This window comes from Neofelis nebulosa, chromosome 13 (assembly GCF_028018385.1).
Source record: "Neofelis nebulosa isolate mNeoNeb1 chromosome 13, mNeoNeb1.pri, whole genome shotgun sequence".
NCBI lineage: Eukaryota > Metazoa > Chordata > Mammalia > Carnivora > Felidae > Neofelis > Neofelis nebulosa.
The window spans coordinates 74,162,091-74,181,512 of record NC_080794.1 but is presented as its reverse complement, the minus strand read 5'-3'; the positions used below and the strand labels follow the sequence as shown (position 1 = coordinate 74,181,512).

The 19,422-nt window shown below is 46.9% G+C and overlaps 1 protein-coding gene across 1 annotated transcript in view; it reads left to right on the top strand.

The window, feature by feature from the left end:
* Positions 1-1,560: 1,560 nt before the first annotated feature.
* LOC131492446 (guanylate cyclase 2G-like) overlaps positions 1,561-19,422 on the top strand; it is a 48,212-nt gene continuing 30,350 nt past the window's right edge. Inside the window, 9 exon segments of the mRNA XM_058696052.1 lie at positions 1,561-1,685; positions 5,569-5,989; positions 7,660-8,005; positions 9,553-9,662; positions 12,866-13,051; positions 14,476-14,602; positions 16,264-16,417; positions 17,538-17,659; positions 18,303-18,466. Of these exon segments, the coding sequence (XP_058552035.1) occupies positions 1,561-1,685; positions 5,569-5,989; positions 7,660-8,005; positions 9,553-9,662; positions 12,866-13,051; positions 14,476-14,602; positions 16,264-16,417; positions 17,538-17,659; positions 18,303-18,466 (1,755 nt within the window).

Below are 19,422 nucleotides of genomic sequence, written 5' to 3'. Positions count from 1 at the left end.
CCAGAAGAAAATTTGAAAGTATTGATCAGAATCCCTAGAAGGTGAAAAGCACTGGCCAGGTGTCAAAGACACGTTCCTGGTGGAAACGGGTGTGGGAAAGAACACCACATCACAGGCCAGAAGAAGTCTTTTAGCAGCACAGAATAAATATCAGGTGGTTGAGGTATGTAAGAGGTCACGTCCCTGTGAAAGAGGGATCTTTGCCCCTCGCGTAAACATTTTCAGACACATGACTGGCATGTCTCCCTCAGAAAGCCAAGGTCAGTGGCCCATCCTTGGCCTGGTAGGAGAAGTGTGCTCATGGTTAACTAAAGGAATGGCTTTGGAACCAAGGAATCTGCCTTGTTTCAGTTTTGAGAAACACAAGTTCAACCTTTTCTCCCCTTTCCTATGCCTCGTTGAACACTTACTTACTAGAAGCTTTGTATTGACTGCATCACAACTATTTACAAGAGCTGAGAACACGACGGGGAAGTTGAAAGTTCACACTGAAGAGGTTAATAGCTACCTTTTCCTTGCTCTTACTTCCAGGATGGCTAGTATAAGGTGTGGTAGATCTCCAGGAATGCTTCATTTAGGAACCTGTAAGCAGGAACTGGAACGAAACTTGCTGCCATCATCAAGCACGGAGCACTTGGTTCGCTAGAAATCTACCAGAGTCCTAGGGTTTTAGGACAAGAAGCTCGTAAGGTCAAAGGGCTCTGGCCCCTGCCATTTTCCTACTTCACCAATAAGAAAACGGAGGCTCAGATCCAGTCTTATTTACTTGGCAAAACCTGAGGTTGATGCCTTTGCTGAGAACACACAACGAGATGCGAGAGAGTGTGGGAGAACGGGGGTGATGGTTGCCTCTCCTTCGGTCTTTCCCTCAAGGTGATTACAGGCTCATCTTGTTGTATTCCAACACCTTCTTCTGCTTCTGGACAAGTTCAGATCCACACATTCCAAACCTTTACTTCTTCTCTACACGTGATTAGGCTACATATTTATAAATTGAAAGGAGATGGTGGGGGCTGGGGGGAGCAGGAGGGGAGGGAGGGCCGCTAGAAAAAAAAAGCCAGAGGTCTTACTAAAACTCTACCACCCTGGACGCAGCTAATCTTACCTGATCATGGATATTGAACAGCTGGCTCTGAATCTGGTTTATGGCCCAGGCTGGTCAGCATTGAGGAACCCATAAGTCAGGCTAAAAGAACCCTCCCTCTGCAATAATCTCTTTAGGAAATAGAGATGGGATAAAGTAATTAGGAATCAAAGCACTACCCCACTGACATAGAGAACCAAACTCTGTACCTCTGCTGGCCATGCACAGTCTACCTTTGTTTTTAAACCATCATCAGGTGGAACAATGTAGCTGCCCCAATCCACCACCGTGGCACTGGTAACTTGCCGGCATGAGAATCTCCTAGAGTGGAGGAGGGCTGGAGAAGCAAAGTGGAGAACCGCGTGCCCCCTCCCTGACACCACAGTGCCTATCCGGCCCCTTAATCTGCTTTTAACCTCAGGCCTTCCCACTCCAGCCAGTCAAACGCTTCACACAAAGTGGGTGGGCCTGTAACCATGGCCACCTTTCCACATGATGATTGCCATTACCTGGGCCGTCGCATCTGTTTCTCTCCCACTCTGAGGGCAATGGAGAAATGGAAGGGACTGAGCTCAGCAGAGAATGATCAGAGCCTACGGAGGTAAGCCAGGTGCCTAGAGGTGTGTAGACTCAGGCCTCTGAGGTTCTTCTGGCCTGAGAATTCAGATACCATGAGTTAGAGCCCATGCTTTTCCTCCCCAAATCCAAGTCTGTAGGGTTTAGTTTTTATTTGTCCCCCACCCCCCCATCTCCCAGGGAGAGAAAGAGCATGCATGAATGGTAGAGGGAGAGAGAGAATCTCAAGCAGGCTCTACTCCCAGCGCAGAGCCTGACAAAGGGCTCGATCCTATGACACTGAGATCGTGACCTGAGCTGAAGTCGAGTCTGGATGCTTAATTGACTCAAGCCACCCAGAGGCCCCTGGAGGGCTTATTACTAATCAAAACTTTCACTTTTCTTTCTCATTGCAGACATGAAGACAAAAAACATGAGAAGGAAAGTAAAGAGAAGAAAAAAACACCCATATAATTTCCCTCATCCAGAGAGAGCAACTTACAGTGATTTGGTGTATGCAATCTTTGCTATGCAAACTTGTGTGCCTCCTTAAGAAAATAAAAATGGAATAAGGTACATCCCACTTTTATAGTGTGCTTCCTCACTTAATATGATCTAAGTCAATAAATGCACATTTAAAATATCATTTTTGATGACTGCATGATCCTCGATCATATGGATTTGCTCCATGTTTCTGATCCAGGCCCCTACTGTTAGACATAAAACTTGTGTCTGATATAAAACAATTTTTTTGTTAATGTTTATTTATTTTTGAGAGAAAGAGAGGGCACGAGTGGGGCAGGGGCAGAGAGAGGGAGACACAGAATCCAAAACAGCCTCCAGGTTGTGGGCTGTCGGCACAGAGCCTGATGCAGGGTTCGAACCCACAAACCACGAGATCATGATCTGAGCCGAAGTCGGACGCTTAACCGACTGAGCCATCCAGGCACCCCGTCTCTAATTTTTTAGATTAAAATTTTCCTTTTAATTCCAGTTTAGTTATCATACAGTGTTATATTAGTTTCAGGTATATAGTGCCATTGTTACGTTTTATCGTATGATCTTGTTCTTTAGGACGGATCCCCAAAAGTGGAATTTCTGAGTCAAAAATGCATATATCCTAAGGCTTTTGGATGCATGTTGAAAAACTGCTACCAACTAACATTTCTTTTTTTTTTTTAACTTTTTTTTAAATGTTTATTTATTTTTGAGAGAGAGAGAGAGAGCAGGGGAGGGGCAGAGAGAGAGGGAGACAGAATCCCAGGCAGGTTCCATGCTGTCAGCACAGAGCCCGACGTGGGGCTTGAACCCATGAACCATGAGATCATGACCTGAGCTGAAACCAAGAGTTGGACGCTTAACCAACTGAGCCACCCAGGCGCCCCCCAACTAACATTTCTATAAGCAGCGTATGTCTGTTTATCAGACCCTCACCAACACTGAACCTCACTGGTATCTTCTTCTGGTTTTGACCATACCCACTTGTGAGCACTTACAAATACAAAACATATTTATACTTATTATGATTAATATTAATTTGCATGTTTAAAGGCCCAACACTGTGTTGGATCTGAGGATCCAAAAGGGGACACATACAGTCATCTTGGCTTCAGAGTTTCTCAGAAAAAGACACTCTGTAAATGTGAAGAATCTAAAATTATCTAGAGTGGGATTATGAGCTTTAAGAAGTTTGTGTATGGGAAGGGGAGACGGGATGCAGTGTATGTAATAAGACATATCCAGACTCCTAGCTTTGACATGACTGGTGCAATGATACATCCATCAGGGATGTTCCTTTATTGAGTTCCTACTAAATGCAGAGCACTGTGCTGAGGAATTAGGTAATCTCACAATATCTTTACAACATCCTTCTGTAAGGGGTGTTATCGTGTTCTTCCGAAATTGAAGAAACTAAGACACAGATGTAACTGACTTTCCCAGGATCACATACATCTGGTAAGCATAGGGGTAAAAGAGGTTCATGGAATTCTAACTATGGTCAGAGCATGGGAGTCCACACTTGATTTTTTGGCCAATTGACACAGAGCTGTCCTAGCAGAGGAGAGAGAGAATCTGTAACTGGGTGAAGAACCAGTTATGATGAGTTTGGTTTGGAGAAAAGCAACCCCTCTAATGCACAGGTTTGAAAATGGACCTCTGAGGTAGGCTAGACCTAAGGCTCAGTAGTCCCATCCTGGGTGCTTGATACTGAAGGAAGGTAAATAGATAATGAATAGTGATTGGCTATCCTTTCCTTCCTCTCACCTCAGACTGTCTCAAAGTCTCTCAAACCTTAGTGTACCTGGGGATATGTGAGGGTCTGTTAAATGCAGATTCCAAGGATAAACCCAAGACATTCTGGTTCAGAGGGTCTGCACTGGGAGCCTGGAATCTATACATCTGACCATCAGGAGAGACTGAGGTAGGTGGTCCTTAGATCAAGCTTTAAGAATCACAACAAGGGGCACCTGGGTGGCTCAGTCAGTTAAGCGTCTGACTTCGGCTCAGGTCATGATCTCGCGATCTGTGGGTTCGAGCCCCGCGTCGGGCTCTGTGCTGACAGCTCAGAGCCTGGAGCCTGTTTCAGATTCTATGTCTCCCTCTTCCTCTAACCCTCCCCTGTTCATGCTGTCTCTCTCTCTGTCTCAAAAATAAAGAAATGTTAAAAAAAAAATTTAAAAAAAAAGAATCACAACAAGCCTACAGTGCCGAAATACATAATCCCGAGGTGAGTTGGAGATGCCAGCCCCTTCTCTGCCAGTGGGATCTAGAAGAAAGCTGATGGTAGATGGGGAGTGAACCATTTATACTTATGAGCATTTGCCCAGCTGGTGGCTGGGTCATCTTACCTGGGGATAGCGATGGCTCCCCAAGGGGCCTGCCATCCCTGCAATGTAAAGCAAAATTTCTCTGTAAAATATTATACATGTAATATATCACATGTAATTCATCAACAAAGACCTGTCCTCAGCTCTGCCCTGAGCTGCGCAGCGGGAGAGTTCGTGTTCATCCATCAGTAACATCTCCCTGGTGCCCTAGGCTTGGGTGAGGGATACAGACTATACCAGCTGTTGGTAATCCCACTCACAGCCATCACTTCACTTAATCTAGAAGAATTTCCTGGAAGATAGGTTCAGCAGGTGATAATAATCATTGTGATAATGATATCAACATCATCAATCACCACCATCATCTAACATTGACGAAATGGCTCTTTGCCCAGATATTATGTCAGGCACTCGATCACTTTTAATCCTTACCACGTCACTTTGGTGAGGATCCCTTTGCAGTCTTACCCCCACTTTATGGATCAGGAAATGAAGGCATAGAGACGGGAAGTAACATGTCCTAGGTCACACAATATATGGTGAAATCAGAATTCCAGCCCGGGCCATCTGTCCACACTTGAGTGGTTCTCGTGATTTTTTTTTTTTTTAATTTTTTTTTCAACGTTTTTTATTTATTTTTGGGACAGAGAGAGACAGAGCATGAACGGGGGAGGGGCAGAGAGAGAGGGAGACACAGAATCGGAAACAGGCTCCAGGCTCCGAGCCATCAGCCCAGAGCCTGACGCGGGGCTCGAACTCACGGACCGCGAGATCGTGACCTGGCTGAAGTCGGACGCTTAACCGACTGCGCCACCCAGGCGCCCCTCTCGTGATTTTTATTTTACTAGCAAAAGGCTAGTGGAGATGGAGTGGGAGTTACGTGACCTTCCCAGGACCATTATTTTGTCAGAGGTGTCACTGGACCCATTACCAGGGCTTTGATGACTCCTTGCCCCAGTTTCTTTTTTCAACACTGCTGCTTCTAGAGGTGTTAGGACAGACTCTGAAAAGGGAAGGTTTTGGTTAATTAATGCCACTGACTGGAAAGCAAGCTGCAGTCCTCAGGGAACTCTGCACAATCATTTAAACTCCTGCCTTGAGTGGTCAGGAGGCTCCTGCTGTGATACAGGTGTTAGCTGTCATCCATGGCTTCCAGGGTAGGTGCGGAGGCCTCAGATCTGAGCTCCGTTGGGGGATTGAATGTCATGTTGCCCACCCAACACTAGTTCTGACACTCTTGGTCAGCATGCTGGTGACTTGGCTTGAGACTGCTAAACTCACCATGGGCTTCCAGGCCCCCTGGAACATCTCTCACCCATTCAGCATGCAAAAGCTGGGTGCGGGCCTCCAGATTGCCATGGACAAGATCAACTCAGAGACAGCAGATTTTGGAAACTTCAGCTGGGAGTTCACTTATACCAACTCAACCTGCAGCACTGCAGAGTCTCTTGTTTTCACCAACCAGGTCCAGAGAGAACGGATTCCTGCCCTGTTCGGACCAGCATGCCCAGAAGCAGCAGAGGTAGAGTATAGCCTTTCAGAAACTTTGGCTGAGTGTCCGTTGGAAGGGATGGTTTTTTATTTTTTTTTTTCAACGTTTTTTTTTTTAAATTTTTTTTTATTTTTGGGACAGAGAGAGACAGAGCATGAACAGGGGAGGGGCAGAGAGAGAGGGAGACACAGAATCGGAAACAGGCTCCAGGCTCCGAGCCATCAGCCCAGAGCCTGACGCGGGGCTCGAACTCACGGACCGCGAGATCGTGACCTGGCTGAAGTCGGATGCTTAACCGACTGCGCCACCCAGGCGCCCCAGGGATGGTTTTTTAAATGATGGCACAGGGGCACCTGGGCGGCTCAGTCGGTTAAGCAGCAGACTTTGGCTCAGGTCACAATCTCACAGTTGGTGAGTTCGAGTCCTGCGTCGGGCCCTGTGCTGATGGTTCAGAGCCCGGAGCCTGCTTCAGATTCTGTGTCTCCCCCTCTCTCTGCCCCCTCTCCAGCTCACACTCTGTCTCTTTTCTCTCAAAAAGAAAGAAACGTTAAAAAAATTAAAATGATAGTACAGACTGGAATAATCTCTTGGCAAGGGTGACGTTATACATACTAACTATGTAGGTCTTGAGTACCATTTCTTTGAGATGTAATGAGACCATGTAATCATAACAGTTAACATTCTCTTTAAGGAAAGCCTTTCAAATCACTAATTACTAGTTCACTCCCTAACTTGTTGATTGTTTAGACTTGGTGCTATTGTACGTAGAACCTTCTTATTCACTCTAATGCTGTCAGCCACATGGCTCACAAAGAGTAAGTGGAAAGTGAATGCTTCGTTTCAAACAGAAAAATATCATTTGCTTGTGTAGATTTCCCTTTGGTGTGTGTAATAAATTATTCAGCGATGGTAAAAGTAAACGGCAAAGAGTGAAGTATGACATATTGCAGTAAGCCAGAGCAAGCAAAGTAGACAAACACATGACTTGTAGCTGTTTAGCTGATGAGATTAGCTTTGTGGAAGTCCTTGGCATCCCGTCTCTGACAGGTGTTAATGCAAAGCTGACTAGGAAGGAACATCACAGTCCTCACTCTGAAACATACCGGGGAACTATCAGTACTGGGTGCTAACAAATGAAGTTCACATTTGAACTTGGATCTTGATCTCTTCCAGAATTTTTCCTTTGACATATTTCTAGCTTTCCAGAGCCATCCAATTTCCAAAGGCAAATTCAAAGGCCGTGGAGTGTGTCTTCATTCCTCCACCCTGACCATTCACATCCCCAATTCCCAAATCAGAAGTAATTTCTTACTTAACTCCTATAAATCTATAGCCGATAAGTATTGAATGGTATACTTTAAACTATTTTTATATGCCTTAGCTCCTGAAAGAGTTGATCATAAGCTCCTTTAAGAGCAAGATCTCCACAGTTCCTTGTAAATAGTAGGACCCTAATGAAAAGTATTGAGAAGTAAATAAGGAACAAATCGATCAATAAATGCTCGCTATCGTTATTCTTGTCCTTTGAGGTTTTGCATCCTGAAGATGGATCCAAGACATTATCATCAATATTCCAAAAGAGAGGATTCAGTCTGACCCATAGACTCACTGAATCCAAAGTTTACGCAGACACCTTCCAACGGGGTTTGAGTGTAGCCTAAACCGAGTTATAGAAAGGCATCCTTTTGTTTTCTTTCAAGGTTATTGGCTTGTTGGCCTCAGAGTGGAACATTCCTGTGTTGGACTTTGTTGGACAAACTGCAAAACTGGAGGACAACTTATATGACACGTATGTGAAACTTGTGTCGCCCGTGCACAAAATTGGTGATGTGCTCCAGAAAAGTCTCTGGTACTTGGGTTGGAAACACATTGGGATGTTTGGAGGTCACTCTGGGACTTCCTCCTGGGACAGAGTGGTTGAATTATGGAAGGTTGTAGAGAACGGACTCAAATCCCATTTCACCATCGCTGCCAGTGTGAAATACATCAACAGCGATCCAGCCTTCCTTCGAGAGAATCTTAGAAGCGTGCCATTGATTGTCAGAAGTAAGTAGGAAAGAGTCTTCCATTGCTTATGTTTGTAGAGACAAATAGGAAAGCAGATGGTTTGGAAAAAACTAAGAACTTCATTTTTCTATGGATGTAAAAAGCAGAAGGAAATGGTGCAAAATTAATGATACATAAAAGCATCACCAAGAACAAAGTTATTTTTTCTTTAAAGTGAAATCCCTGATGCTATAGTGTTATGATGCACAGAGCCAGTTTTGGAAGCATCTTCCAGATGGGCTGGGTCTTTGCATTTGGGTTATCGTTTAGAGATGGGCTGTGGAGATAGAAAGCTCTAGGTTTGAAACCAGCCTCTGACACTTTCTAGCTGTGTGCTCTTGAGCGAGTACATTAACCTCTCTGTGCCTCTGGTAAGATGGAGACAATTATCTTAGCTACCTCACAGAATGGTGAGGATTAAATGAAGTCATGCCTGTGAAGTGCTGAACACAATAACTGGTCAGCATGTGATAGCAATTATTTTTGTCATGGTACTTATGAGGCTCTGCTTTCTGGCATGAATTAGTAACTGACTCCTCTCTGTTCTTCCAATAAACTAAGCCCTTATGGCCTTTACGGTCTTGGGACTTGGGGACGTGCTGATCCCTTGGCCTGGAGTGCTACCTGCAATCCCACCCCACCCCACCCGGCCCTCTTTCTGTGGATACATAGCTTCCTCTTCTCCTTCCAGACTCAGCCCAGAGCCCACTTGCCCCAAGGAGTCTTTTCAGACTACCTGACCTGGAGCAGTCCCCCCTCCCACCACCACCTCACCCACATCAGTATGAGAGCATCCTTCCCCCCTCACTAATTAGAATCTTAAATGCTCTCGGTAATCTCTTCACTTGCATGCCTTGTGGCTGTCAGCTCCCTGAAGGCAGGGGCCTTCTCTCTTGCTCACTGCTGTATCCTGTCTGTAGTACAGTGCCTGACGCACAACTGGGACTCAAATCAGCAGATTATCATTTGCCTCCTTTGAAAAAATAAGTCACTACTTCATTTGGGTGTCATAATGCATGCTGATGTGTTTGGACGGAATAAAAGCACCGTGACCTCTGCTTCCTGTCTCCCCCTCCCCGGCCCCCCGCCCATCCAAAGTTAGAAGGTCTGAATGCTCCTGGTTCTGGGTCTTCTGTGAACTCTTCCTAATTGCTGTGTGGCTGATGAGCCACAAGCCAGATCTGTTGCTCTGAGTGAATTACGTGAAGAAACGAGAGCCCAGAAAGTGGTCACAACCTTCTTTTGGCTTGTACTTTGGGAGAGAGCGCAGTGAGGACTTTTGTGACACCAGCTTATGTACTGCTGGTGTGGTTCCGGAAGTGCACATGCTGGGAATAGTCTGGGCTTTCCTATTTCCTAAAGCATGCTCAAGGAAAGAAAAAGTCCACGTCTCATTGGCTCATTTGGAGTGGCTTCAGGCTGGACTTTACAAAGTGTGTGTGTGTGTGTGTGTGTGTGTGTGTGTGTGCGTGTGCGTGTGTGTGTGTAGTGTGGGCACATGTGCATGTGAACATGTACAACTGGCTGACTTTGTTTTCTCTTCTTAGTTATCATCTTAATCGGCAGCTCAGAGGATGCAAAAATTATGCTGCTGGCTGCAGAGAACCTGGGACTCAACACAGGAGAATTTGTCTTCATTGTTTTGCAGCAGTTGGAGGTGGTGCTCATGAGCCCTCTATGGTTCCCACAGTAAGAAGTAGCAAGCAAGGAGCACTTGCTATGCACCAGATGCATCAGTTCACTGAGTACTCACTACTATCCCATGAGGCGGGTGCCCTCGTGTTCTCCTTGTAGGATCAGGACCCTGAAACTGAGCTGAAAGAATTTACCCAGAGTTCTTCTGCACAGTAGGTGAGAGGTCTCTGGTGGAGCCCTAGGAAAAGCCTCAAAAGGCCAACATACTGGTCCCATTAGACAATTCTTAGGTGGTTTGGTTCACTTGGTAATGGTCGGGATGGCTAAAACGTACCATGTACCTCCTCTAAGTACCAAGGTACACATATTACTTGCCTCATTGCTCTCAACACTCCCAAGGGTCCCGTGAGTCAGCTATTCCATGCATAATTTACACACATCATGGCTCTCTTATTTCCAACAGTCTCGTAAGGTGGATGTCACTAGCATTCCAGACAAAAAAAACAGAGGCTGAGCTAACTGAGATACCCTACCCAAGAGCTCAGAGCTCTTGAGGGGAATAGCTGGTCTTCCAAATTGGGTCTTATGGACACTGGGACTGAGCTCTTTGCCCCGATAGCTCTGCCTTATGGAGTGTTTACTGGATGCCAGGCCCCACCGCGAGTACTTGACATAGTAAAACCCATTTCAGCTCACACCACCCCATGGAGGGCTACTTTTTATGGGTCCTCTGTGGACTCATAGATGAGGACTCATAGAACTTGTAGATGAGGAAACTGAGATCCTGAAAGCTGAAATAACTTACCAGAGGCCACATGACTGGTAGGAGAGAGAGCTAGTATTTAAAATTTTTTTTAAATGTTTATTTATGTTTGAGACAGAGAGAGACAGAGCATGAACAGGGGAGGGGCAGAGAGAGAGGGAGACACAGAATCTGAAACGGGCTCCAGGCTCTGAGCTGTCAGCACAGAGCCCGATGCGGGGCTCGAACTCACGGACCGTGAGATCATGACCAGAGCCGAAGTCGGACGCTTAACCGACTGAGCCACCCAGGCGCCCCGAGAGCTAGTATTTAAAGCCAGTGGGCTGTATATTTAATCACCACACCACACTAGTAGGCCATTTGTACTTAGCTATGGACACACTGTATAATTTTTATGGCAGTTTTATCTTTCTAAAATGAGCTTGTCTTATACAATCATGAGCTGAAATAAGGCAAAAGGGAGTAAAGAAAAACGTATAATAATGTTCCAGATTTCTTTTATCTTTTTATCAAGAGTATTTTCGATTGCCCAAAGTGTCTCAGATCTCTCTGGGCAGCCAGCTGGAATTCTACACATATGCCAGACTTCCCAGAACATCCTCCCACCTTCCCTTGTCACTGCTGGCCACCCCTTACTCTTCATTTCTGTCCCCTCTGCCTTCAGACAGATGAGGAGATGCTGGGCCAGTCTCGGTATTGACAGAGAAGCCCTTCAACACCCTTGCTGCTTTTTCCCCAAACCTTGATGATCACATTCCAGTTGGCTTATAGTGGCAGAAATCATATAGAAGTAAAAACATACCACACAACGTCCATGCAATTGAATTCATGCTGCTCTAAAAAAAAAAAAAAAGAATAGCATAAATCCATTCTAGAAAAAGATTCCCAATGTAGGCTTAGTGGGGGACAAATCAAGGTGCAGAACAGCATTATAGTGTGATACTACTTAAGTAAAATACACACGCATACGGAACTGACAGGAGGGAGCCATAGGGGAATCGGGGAAGATTTTGTGGTCTTTCATGTATATACAGGCAATGAGTGGGCATTCATTTCATAATAGTAATAATATAGATAATAATGATCATAACAAACCACCTAAACCATAAGAAGAAAATTGAGAATCAATAGTCCTGATGAATGGATAACGAAGAGGTGATATATGTATATATTACCTCTTTATATATATATATATATATATATATACACACACACACACACACACACACACACACACGCACACAATGGAATGCTTCTCAGCGATGAAAAAGAATGAAATCTTGCCATTTGCAACAACGTGGATGGAGCTGGAGGGCATTACGCTAAGTGAAATAAGTCAGACAGAGAAAGACAGATATCATATGTTTTCACTCATATGTGGAATTTGAGAAACTTAACAGAAGATGGGGGAAGGGAAGGAAAAAAAAGTTACAAACAGAGAGAGAAGCAAACCATAAGAGACTCTTAAATACAGAGAATAAACTGAGGGTTGATGGGGGTGGGGGGCCAGGGGTTGGGGAAAATGAGTGATGGGCATTCAGGAGGGCACTTGTTGGGACGAGCGCTGGGTGTTGTATGTAAGCAATGAATCATGGGAATTTACCCCCGAAGCCAAGAGCACACTATATACACTATATGTGAGCTAACTTGGCAACAAATTATATACCTATCTGTATCTATATCTATCTATATCTATCTATCTATCTAAAGAAGTAAAAATGATATTACAAAAAAAAAAATCAGCAGTCCTAAATTTTTCAAGTGTTTTGCCACCCATTGCTAGAAGGTAAGGTTTCTGCATCTTAAGGTCTTGACACCCCAGGTAAGTTATTATTATTTATTTATTATTTTTTTGGCTTACTTCCCACTCTTTCAACACTAGCTCGAAAATGGGTGGGCTCCCAGGCCCCCTGGAACATCTCCCATCCATTTAGTGTGCAAAGGCTGGATGCAGGCCACATACAGTGATAACAGCCAGCATTGACTGAGGGCTTAACTTACACCAAGCTGGGCGCCAGGAGCTTCCGTGGACTATCTCATTTAATCCTCACGCAACCCACAAGGCAGTGCTATCACTGTCTGTATTATATTAGATAGGTGAGTAAAACCAGGGCAGGAAGGCTGTATACCTGTCCAAGGTGGCAGTCATCAGCTGGTGGAGCCAGAAGTCATAGTAAGGCCTGCCTTTCTCCAGGCCTCGGGTTCTTATTGCTGTGTAACACTGAGATGTAATTAAGCAAAAGTTAAGAGCTTTGCACATAGTGTGTGCTCATTAAATGCTAGCTGTTTATGTTTTCTTTGGCTTATCCCTCGCTTAATAAATTAGAGCCTAAACTTTGTCCTGAAAGTTGTGTTTCCAAGGATCGCAGTGAAGAGATTCAAATTCGACGTTGACTTTATGCGGTTCCGTTGAACAGGAGTATTTCGTACAGAATGACTATGTTTATTTCATTGTGTTTCAGGACAGTTTTTGGAAGGAGGTATTGACGAATCAGAAGGCGACGCACTCCTCCACGGTCTATGAGTCAGTGTTTCTCATAGCCTTTGGCTCCTATGGAGAAGGCCCTGGAGGTGAAGACTTCCAAAAACAAGTCTACCAAAGGCTGAGAGGACCACCCTTCCACAGCTCCATATTCACGGACGAGCAGGTCTGATGTGGGGCCTTCCTGCACAGGCCCCTGCCCCCTTCTTGAAGGATGTTTGTTTGGCTCTGAGAGTCTCCCTCTTATTTCCCCTCTGCTTGCCTCACTCCCCTAACACACACACACACAGACATATGCACGCAAATGTGTCTGTGCACACACACAGCCACACACTTTCTCATCTTCAACAGTCCAAAATATACAGTAGTCTGATGCTGTCTTGTGAAATCTGCACCCCAGGACCATAAAGGAGGACAGAGGTCACGAGATGAGAGGTCAGTGGCCTTTGGAATCAGAGACTTAGGCTCCTATCCCAATTCTGTTACTTACTAACTGTGGGCCTTGAGGTGAATTGCTTAATCTTCTACACATCTGTGTCTCCCCCCAGGAAATGGGACTCATAATGACATCTGCCTCTGGGGTGTGGTTTTGAGTATCTAATAATACAGAACATGGAATTAGCAGAACTGATACCAGTGGGACGTCAAACCTCAACAATTTCCTTTCCCGGCAGGATGCCAGGAGCAGGAACCAGAATGGAGGGATCAGAGATGTGGAGCTAGGACAGGTCAAGGCAAGTAGGTGGTCTGGAACAGGGAGAAGAAGGTCGGGAGAGAGATTAGCAGCCAGTGGTGGTCTCTGTATGTGTGGGATGATGGGGGAAAGTGTCTCATTCCCACAGAGAATTCTTTATAGAGACACCATTGGCCAGGGCTGGAACCACTTCCAGGGTGGGGCTGAGCTGACCTTGAAGGTGGTGATGGGTCACTGATGACAGGCGTTCCATTAGGAACAAGGTGGCCCGTTGTGGATCCTCACACAAAAGAAAAGATGATCAACTGACAAATACTGGGGGAGTCGTCTACTAAGTGTCAGCTCTGTACCAGCTTCTCCAGGGAGAACCTGCCTGGCCTCTAGTCAGCACTTAAATTTTTGTTGACCAAATGGATGGAAGAGAACATGTATTGAAGACCTACTATGTTCCAGGTAGTGAGAATGGGAGTATACCTATTCTACCTCATTTAACTATCCTTATCATTACCGTGACAGCGGCCTTCTCATTTTGTTAATCGTGAGGTGAGATTCAGAGAGATTCAGAGAGGTTATGGAACTTACCCCAAGACTCAACAGCCAGTAAAGCAGCAGGGCCAGCCTGGCTCTGAAATCTGCCCTCTTTCCATTAAACCATACTCCCTCCCACCCGTGGCCTAAAGAGCCGTGCCTGACCTGCAGGATCACGTGATCTCCCCGGGCCCAGGAGGCCCCAAGAGGCCAAGTGTGGTCCGTGCTATGGGATTTGATGGCACAGGCCCGGGCACCTGGAGGGCCCTCCTCTCCCTGGGGGACAGCGGGGACCACGGGTGTGTTCCAAGGTGAAGAGGACAGAGAGAGAGAGAGAGTCCTCCCTGCGTTTGCCTCCCTCCCTGAAGGTGAGCCCTTACACTGCCCACCTTCGAGACGCGGTGCTGCTCTATGCCCAGACGGTGAGGGAGCTGGGGGCAGCCGGGCGAGATTTCTGAGACGGGCAGCAGCTGGTGGGCACCCTGAGAGACTCCTGTTGCGCTGCACTGCGGGGTGAGTGGCTTGCCTGCTACTGGGTTTCCTTGACTGGGGGCCTGCTGCTGCTCCCATGGGCAGAGCCCGGAGAAGCCGGGCTGTGGCTGGAGGCTTGCCTCACCGAATCACAGGGTCCCTCTTTCTTAGGGAGATTCTTCTTCAAGGGCTGGTTGAGGTTCAACCTCCCGGCTTCCAAGGGCCACTCTTCCAGGTCTATCCAGAAGGCTGCCCGGACCAGGGTAGGGGGCCTCGGGGGCACATCATCCCCCCCCCCCCGCCCCGTCCCCGGCTGCCACCACTGCGCAGTCTCTCCCGCCAGCTCCTTTTGAGCCGAATCTGTCTAGAATGAAACTCAAAGTCTGTGAGGACTGCCTCATGGGATTGCTTCCACAATGCTTCCCATCCTGTGCCCTCTCTGACCGGGGTGCTGGGCCTGATTCCCGAGAATGACCTCTAATGATGGGACTGCCCGGTCTGGTTCTGCTCGCAGGGGTGAGGATAGGCTGGGAAGCAAATCACCCTGGGTGCTCAACAACGGCTACCACCTTTCAGTGCACTCGTTTCTCATTCCTAAGACAGGGATAATACCCTCTGATCGGACTGGCCCTGGACAGAATCAGGATATTTGTCTCTGCTTCTTGTATTCGTTTCTGCCACACGGTGGCGGGACCACAGCCACAGAACTAGTGAGTGCCAGGGGCCTTCACACCAATTGAAAAGAGGCTCTTGGCCAAGGAGGTCAAATTAGGAGATGAACCCCCGTCGCCTTGTTGCGCCATAAACAAAGTACATGCTGAAGGCAGCAATTCGGGTTGTTGCATTTGTGCCAGCTCTGTGTGCAAACCTCAGCAAGGAGCTGGGCTCGGCCCTCACACTCGGGATGCCAGCACGCGTTCGCACGGCCCGGCAGCGCGGGGTCCTGGGGAGAACACAGCACTTGGAGCCTAACAGGCCTGCCTCTTCCTGGCCCTGGAAACTCAGGGGAGTCTGCCTCCAGCCTCTGCTTGTTAAGGAGTGGTGCCTCCCCGGAAGGGTCCGCTGGGGCTAGTCGTGTGAAATCACCATGACCCGCGGTGCTGGGCACACAGCAGGTGCTCAATAAATGGTCATTTTGTGTCCTCTCCCCGGTGGGAACGAAGCTGCGATAAGTCCTATGTCAGACCATACGTCCTAGTCGCTGGTATGGAAGAGCCGTATTTTGCTGCCCTGGAATCTCTAACATGTCCTTTGTGCGTGGGGTTGAGCATATCCTGGGCCAGGACGGGGCACCATGTCGACACCAAGCACAAACCAAAACTAAGAGGGAAGAGGCTTGCTAAGAACAAACTTTGCAAACTCATGCCCCGGGGGCCTGGCAGGCCATCAGCCTCCTTTTGTCACATCTGATTGTGGGTTGTTTGGTTTTTTTTAATGCTGGATGGGCTCCCCAGCATAGGCCTAACAACACACATTTGCCTGCCCAAAGTGCCCTGCCCCACCAGGGGACCACTCTGAACCACCTTTCCTTTTTCACGCTCCTCCTTGACACTGTCTCAGATTTCCTGAAAGGACAAGAACCTCACTGCTGGCTTTTGGTGGCTGCTGGGCGGGGCTTCTGCTCATCTGAGCTGACAGACTGGCATTTCCAGCCACATGCTCCCCTCTGTCCCCCTCATCGTAAGCATCTTCTCTCTTCCCAGGAATCACTGGCCCCGTGTTTGTGGACTCCCAGGGAGAAAGGCACGTGGATTACTCAATCTATGCTCTACAGAAATCTTGAAACGGGTCCCGCTTTCTTCCTTTTCTTCAATATGACAGCGATCAGAAAGTAATCAGGTACTGGCGGGATCTTTATGTTTAGATCGTGCTACAGGAAGGGACCTGGGAGGGGGCGGGGGCTAGGGGTCCTGTCGGGAGGCCGGTTTGGGATCTGGCTCCTAGAATGCACCACACAGGTTGTCTGTTGCTCCTGAACTCAGGTGAAGGTCTACTCTGGGCCTTTAAAATAATCTTGCCCTTGCTTGTGGGTGTGGCTCAGGCACTTCAGATCCTAATTTAGAACACAGCACCCCCCAAGTGCACCTCCACGGGGACCTAGGCCTCCTCTTGCAGCCAGGCAGGTCCCACAGCCCACGATCTCAGGGAGAGGCCCTCCCCTAGGGGTGGGGGAACACAGCACCCCCTGCAGGATCGAGTCCCCAGCCAGCCAAACCCACTCAACCCAGGCGGCCTGATTCCCAAACAGACAGCTTTGTGGACACCAGGACCTGCGTGCCATCCCGGCTTCCTGTACCCAGGAATCCCTGGGGAAAAAAAATCTGTTTTTGTTCTCTCAGCTATAAATCAATGAGAAAGCTAAAAGGAAACCTAAAGCTTAATTGAATTGCTACTTGTCCCCACCATCACCACCCCCAATCCAGATTTGATTTGACACTGTTCTCCCTCCCTACCCTTATGGAATTTTAATGTGCCAAAGTAAACTGGCCCAGGAAATGAAAAAATCATAATCCTCAGTAACAAACAGATCTTCGGTATTGTAGGAACAGGCATTCTCCACGAAGGGGGCGGTGTTTTGGTGTGTGCGATGTCAAGGTGCTGTGTAACAAGAGTTGTCTACATCAAACACGGGAGAAAATCCCAGCAACACCGGAGCATTGACACATCACTTTTAAATCAAAAGTGACAGGGTTCCAATCAAAAGATGAAGTCAGCTCTTCTCCCCAACGGAATGATAGTGCTCTTCCATGAATTAGATGATCTGCAGGTGAGTTTGAAGAGTCTAGGTGAGGTGTGAAAACCGGATGGGTCACCAAATGTTTGAATTAAGAGACCAAGGCCTGCTTCTTGCAAATGACGTGCATGTTTCGGTTGCTTCTGCCCTGCCTAAGGTAGTGACAAAGCAGAATAAATGCAGTGGGCACTGACTTGTAATTGTCTTTTTTTTTTTTTTTTTAAGACCCGCGAGGAATCTCTCCACTCTTCCTTGGCCCCAGGGCTCACTTCCTGAAGACAGACCCAGCTGTGGATTTGACAACGAGCTCTGCGGAAAGGCGCCTGCTTCTACAGGTCAGTGCGGGCGCTCAGAGAAGGTGGTAGGTAGGGATTCTCCCCAGGAGGGTATCTCAACAGCGGTGGCACTGTTGATGTTTGGGGCAGGCTACTCTTTGTGTGCGGACGTGTCCTGTGCACTGAATAGCTGCATCCCAGGCCTCTACCCGCTACAGACTAGCCACGCTCTCCAGTTGCAGCCACCCAAAAAATCTCCAACATCACCTGCCTCCCCTGTAGAGAGCCTCAGCTCCAGGGAAACCTGGCCCCTGGGATGTGAGTCTCAGGGACTTCATTTCTAAGGAGTTAGAGTCTGAACAAGGGAGTATTGCCTGCTGCTCCTGGAATTAGGTGGATCATAACAGAGAACAACTCTAAGAACTCATAGTGAGCGTTCAGTAACAGTGGTGGTGGTACTAGAAGTCATCCCCATTGTCCACAATGGAAGTTTCTATCCACAGGGGGAGGTGGGTGCAGTTGCCATGGGAACCAGAGGGGAGGTCAGAAAAGAATTCTTGGGAGAGACAAGTCTGAGTGGACCCAGGACATCCTAGCTTGGACCCAGGCCTGGATAGCCTTTGAGGCATCTGTGTGGCATGACCAGGCTGGGGCCAGGACGTGCTCTCTTCTGTTCTTCAGCAGGCTGTAGTGATGACATGTCCCTGTCCTCCAGGCGTGACTGCTGTGATCCTCGCTATGGCCCTCTTGATTACTGTCTTGGGAGCTGTCATCATAGGTCTTTGGTTAAGGATTCAGAGGGGAAAATTGCGAAGGCGAAAGGAAGACATTTGGTGGCAAATCAATTATGATGACATCACCATTCTGCCCCCAAACAAGGTGAGGCCACAGCCGGCCCAGATATCCACTTCCTGCTCACGGCTAGTGATTTGTGGAAGGGACCTCATCTAGGAGTTTCTGAAAGCCGAGGCTGACTCATTGATAAAGTGGGTGCTTAACGGACCCTTTAGCCCCACATTCTGGCTCTGGGCCTCCCACTTCCTTGATGAATATCCCTGGGAATGTCATTTCTGGGCCTTAGCTTCTGAATCCTTATAAATGATCAAATGGTCTCGAAGATTCCCTTCAGCTCTATTACCCTGTGGGTGTAAGGACTCATATATCCTGCTCAAATATCAAAGCTGTCTCCTGGGCAGCATTTCGTTATTTTTAAAACCACATGAACTCCTTTAACCGGCTGACGACAAATATAGTAAGAATCATTTGCTCAATGACCTCTTCTGAGGGAGGTGAGCCCCACGGAGGTGTCTATAAGGTGAGACAGAAGCCCCATAAATGGAGTGAGTAAATGTCTCAGCCGCATCTTCAGAAAGCAGGTGACATTTGGGGAGAGGGATTTGCTAGAGATGACCAGGAGAGAAGTAACGCAGGGTAAGCCAGGATTTATATATTTATAAATATGTTAAATATTTATTTAATATACATTAAATAAATAAGTGTATATTTATTACATTTAATAAACATAACATTGTTTGATAAGGGTGTAACATTTACATAATTTCAAAAACTACTACCATGACTGTATCTTATGACTCCGTGTATTTTAGCTTGAAATTTTGAAGTGTCTTTTCTTTCTTTTTTCTTTTTTTTGTTATTGATATTAAACAGGGCAATCTTTGCAAGCATACATTGATTATTTGGGAGGATTTATTGCCCTACTGGAAATGTTAGTAAGAAATGTTCTTTAGATTAGGAAGACGGATTCAAGTTTCTATAGGTTTTTTTAAGCAATTTTTTAAGTTTATTTATTTATTTTGAGACAGAGAGAGAGAGAG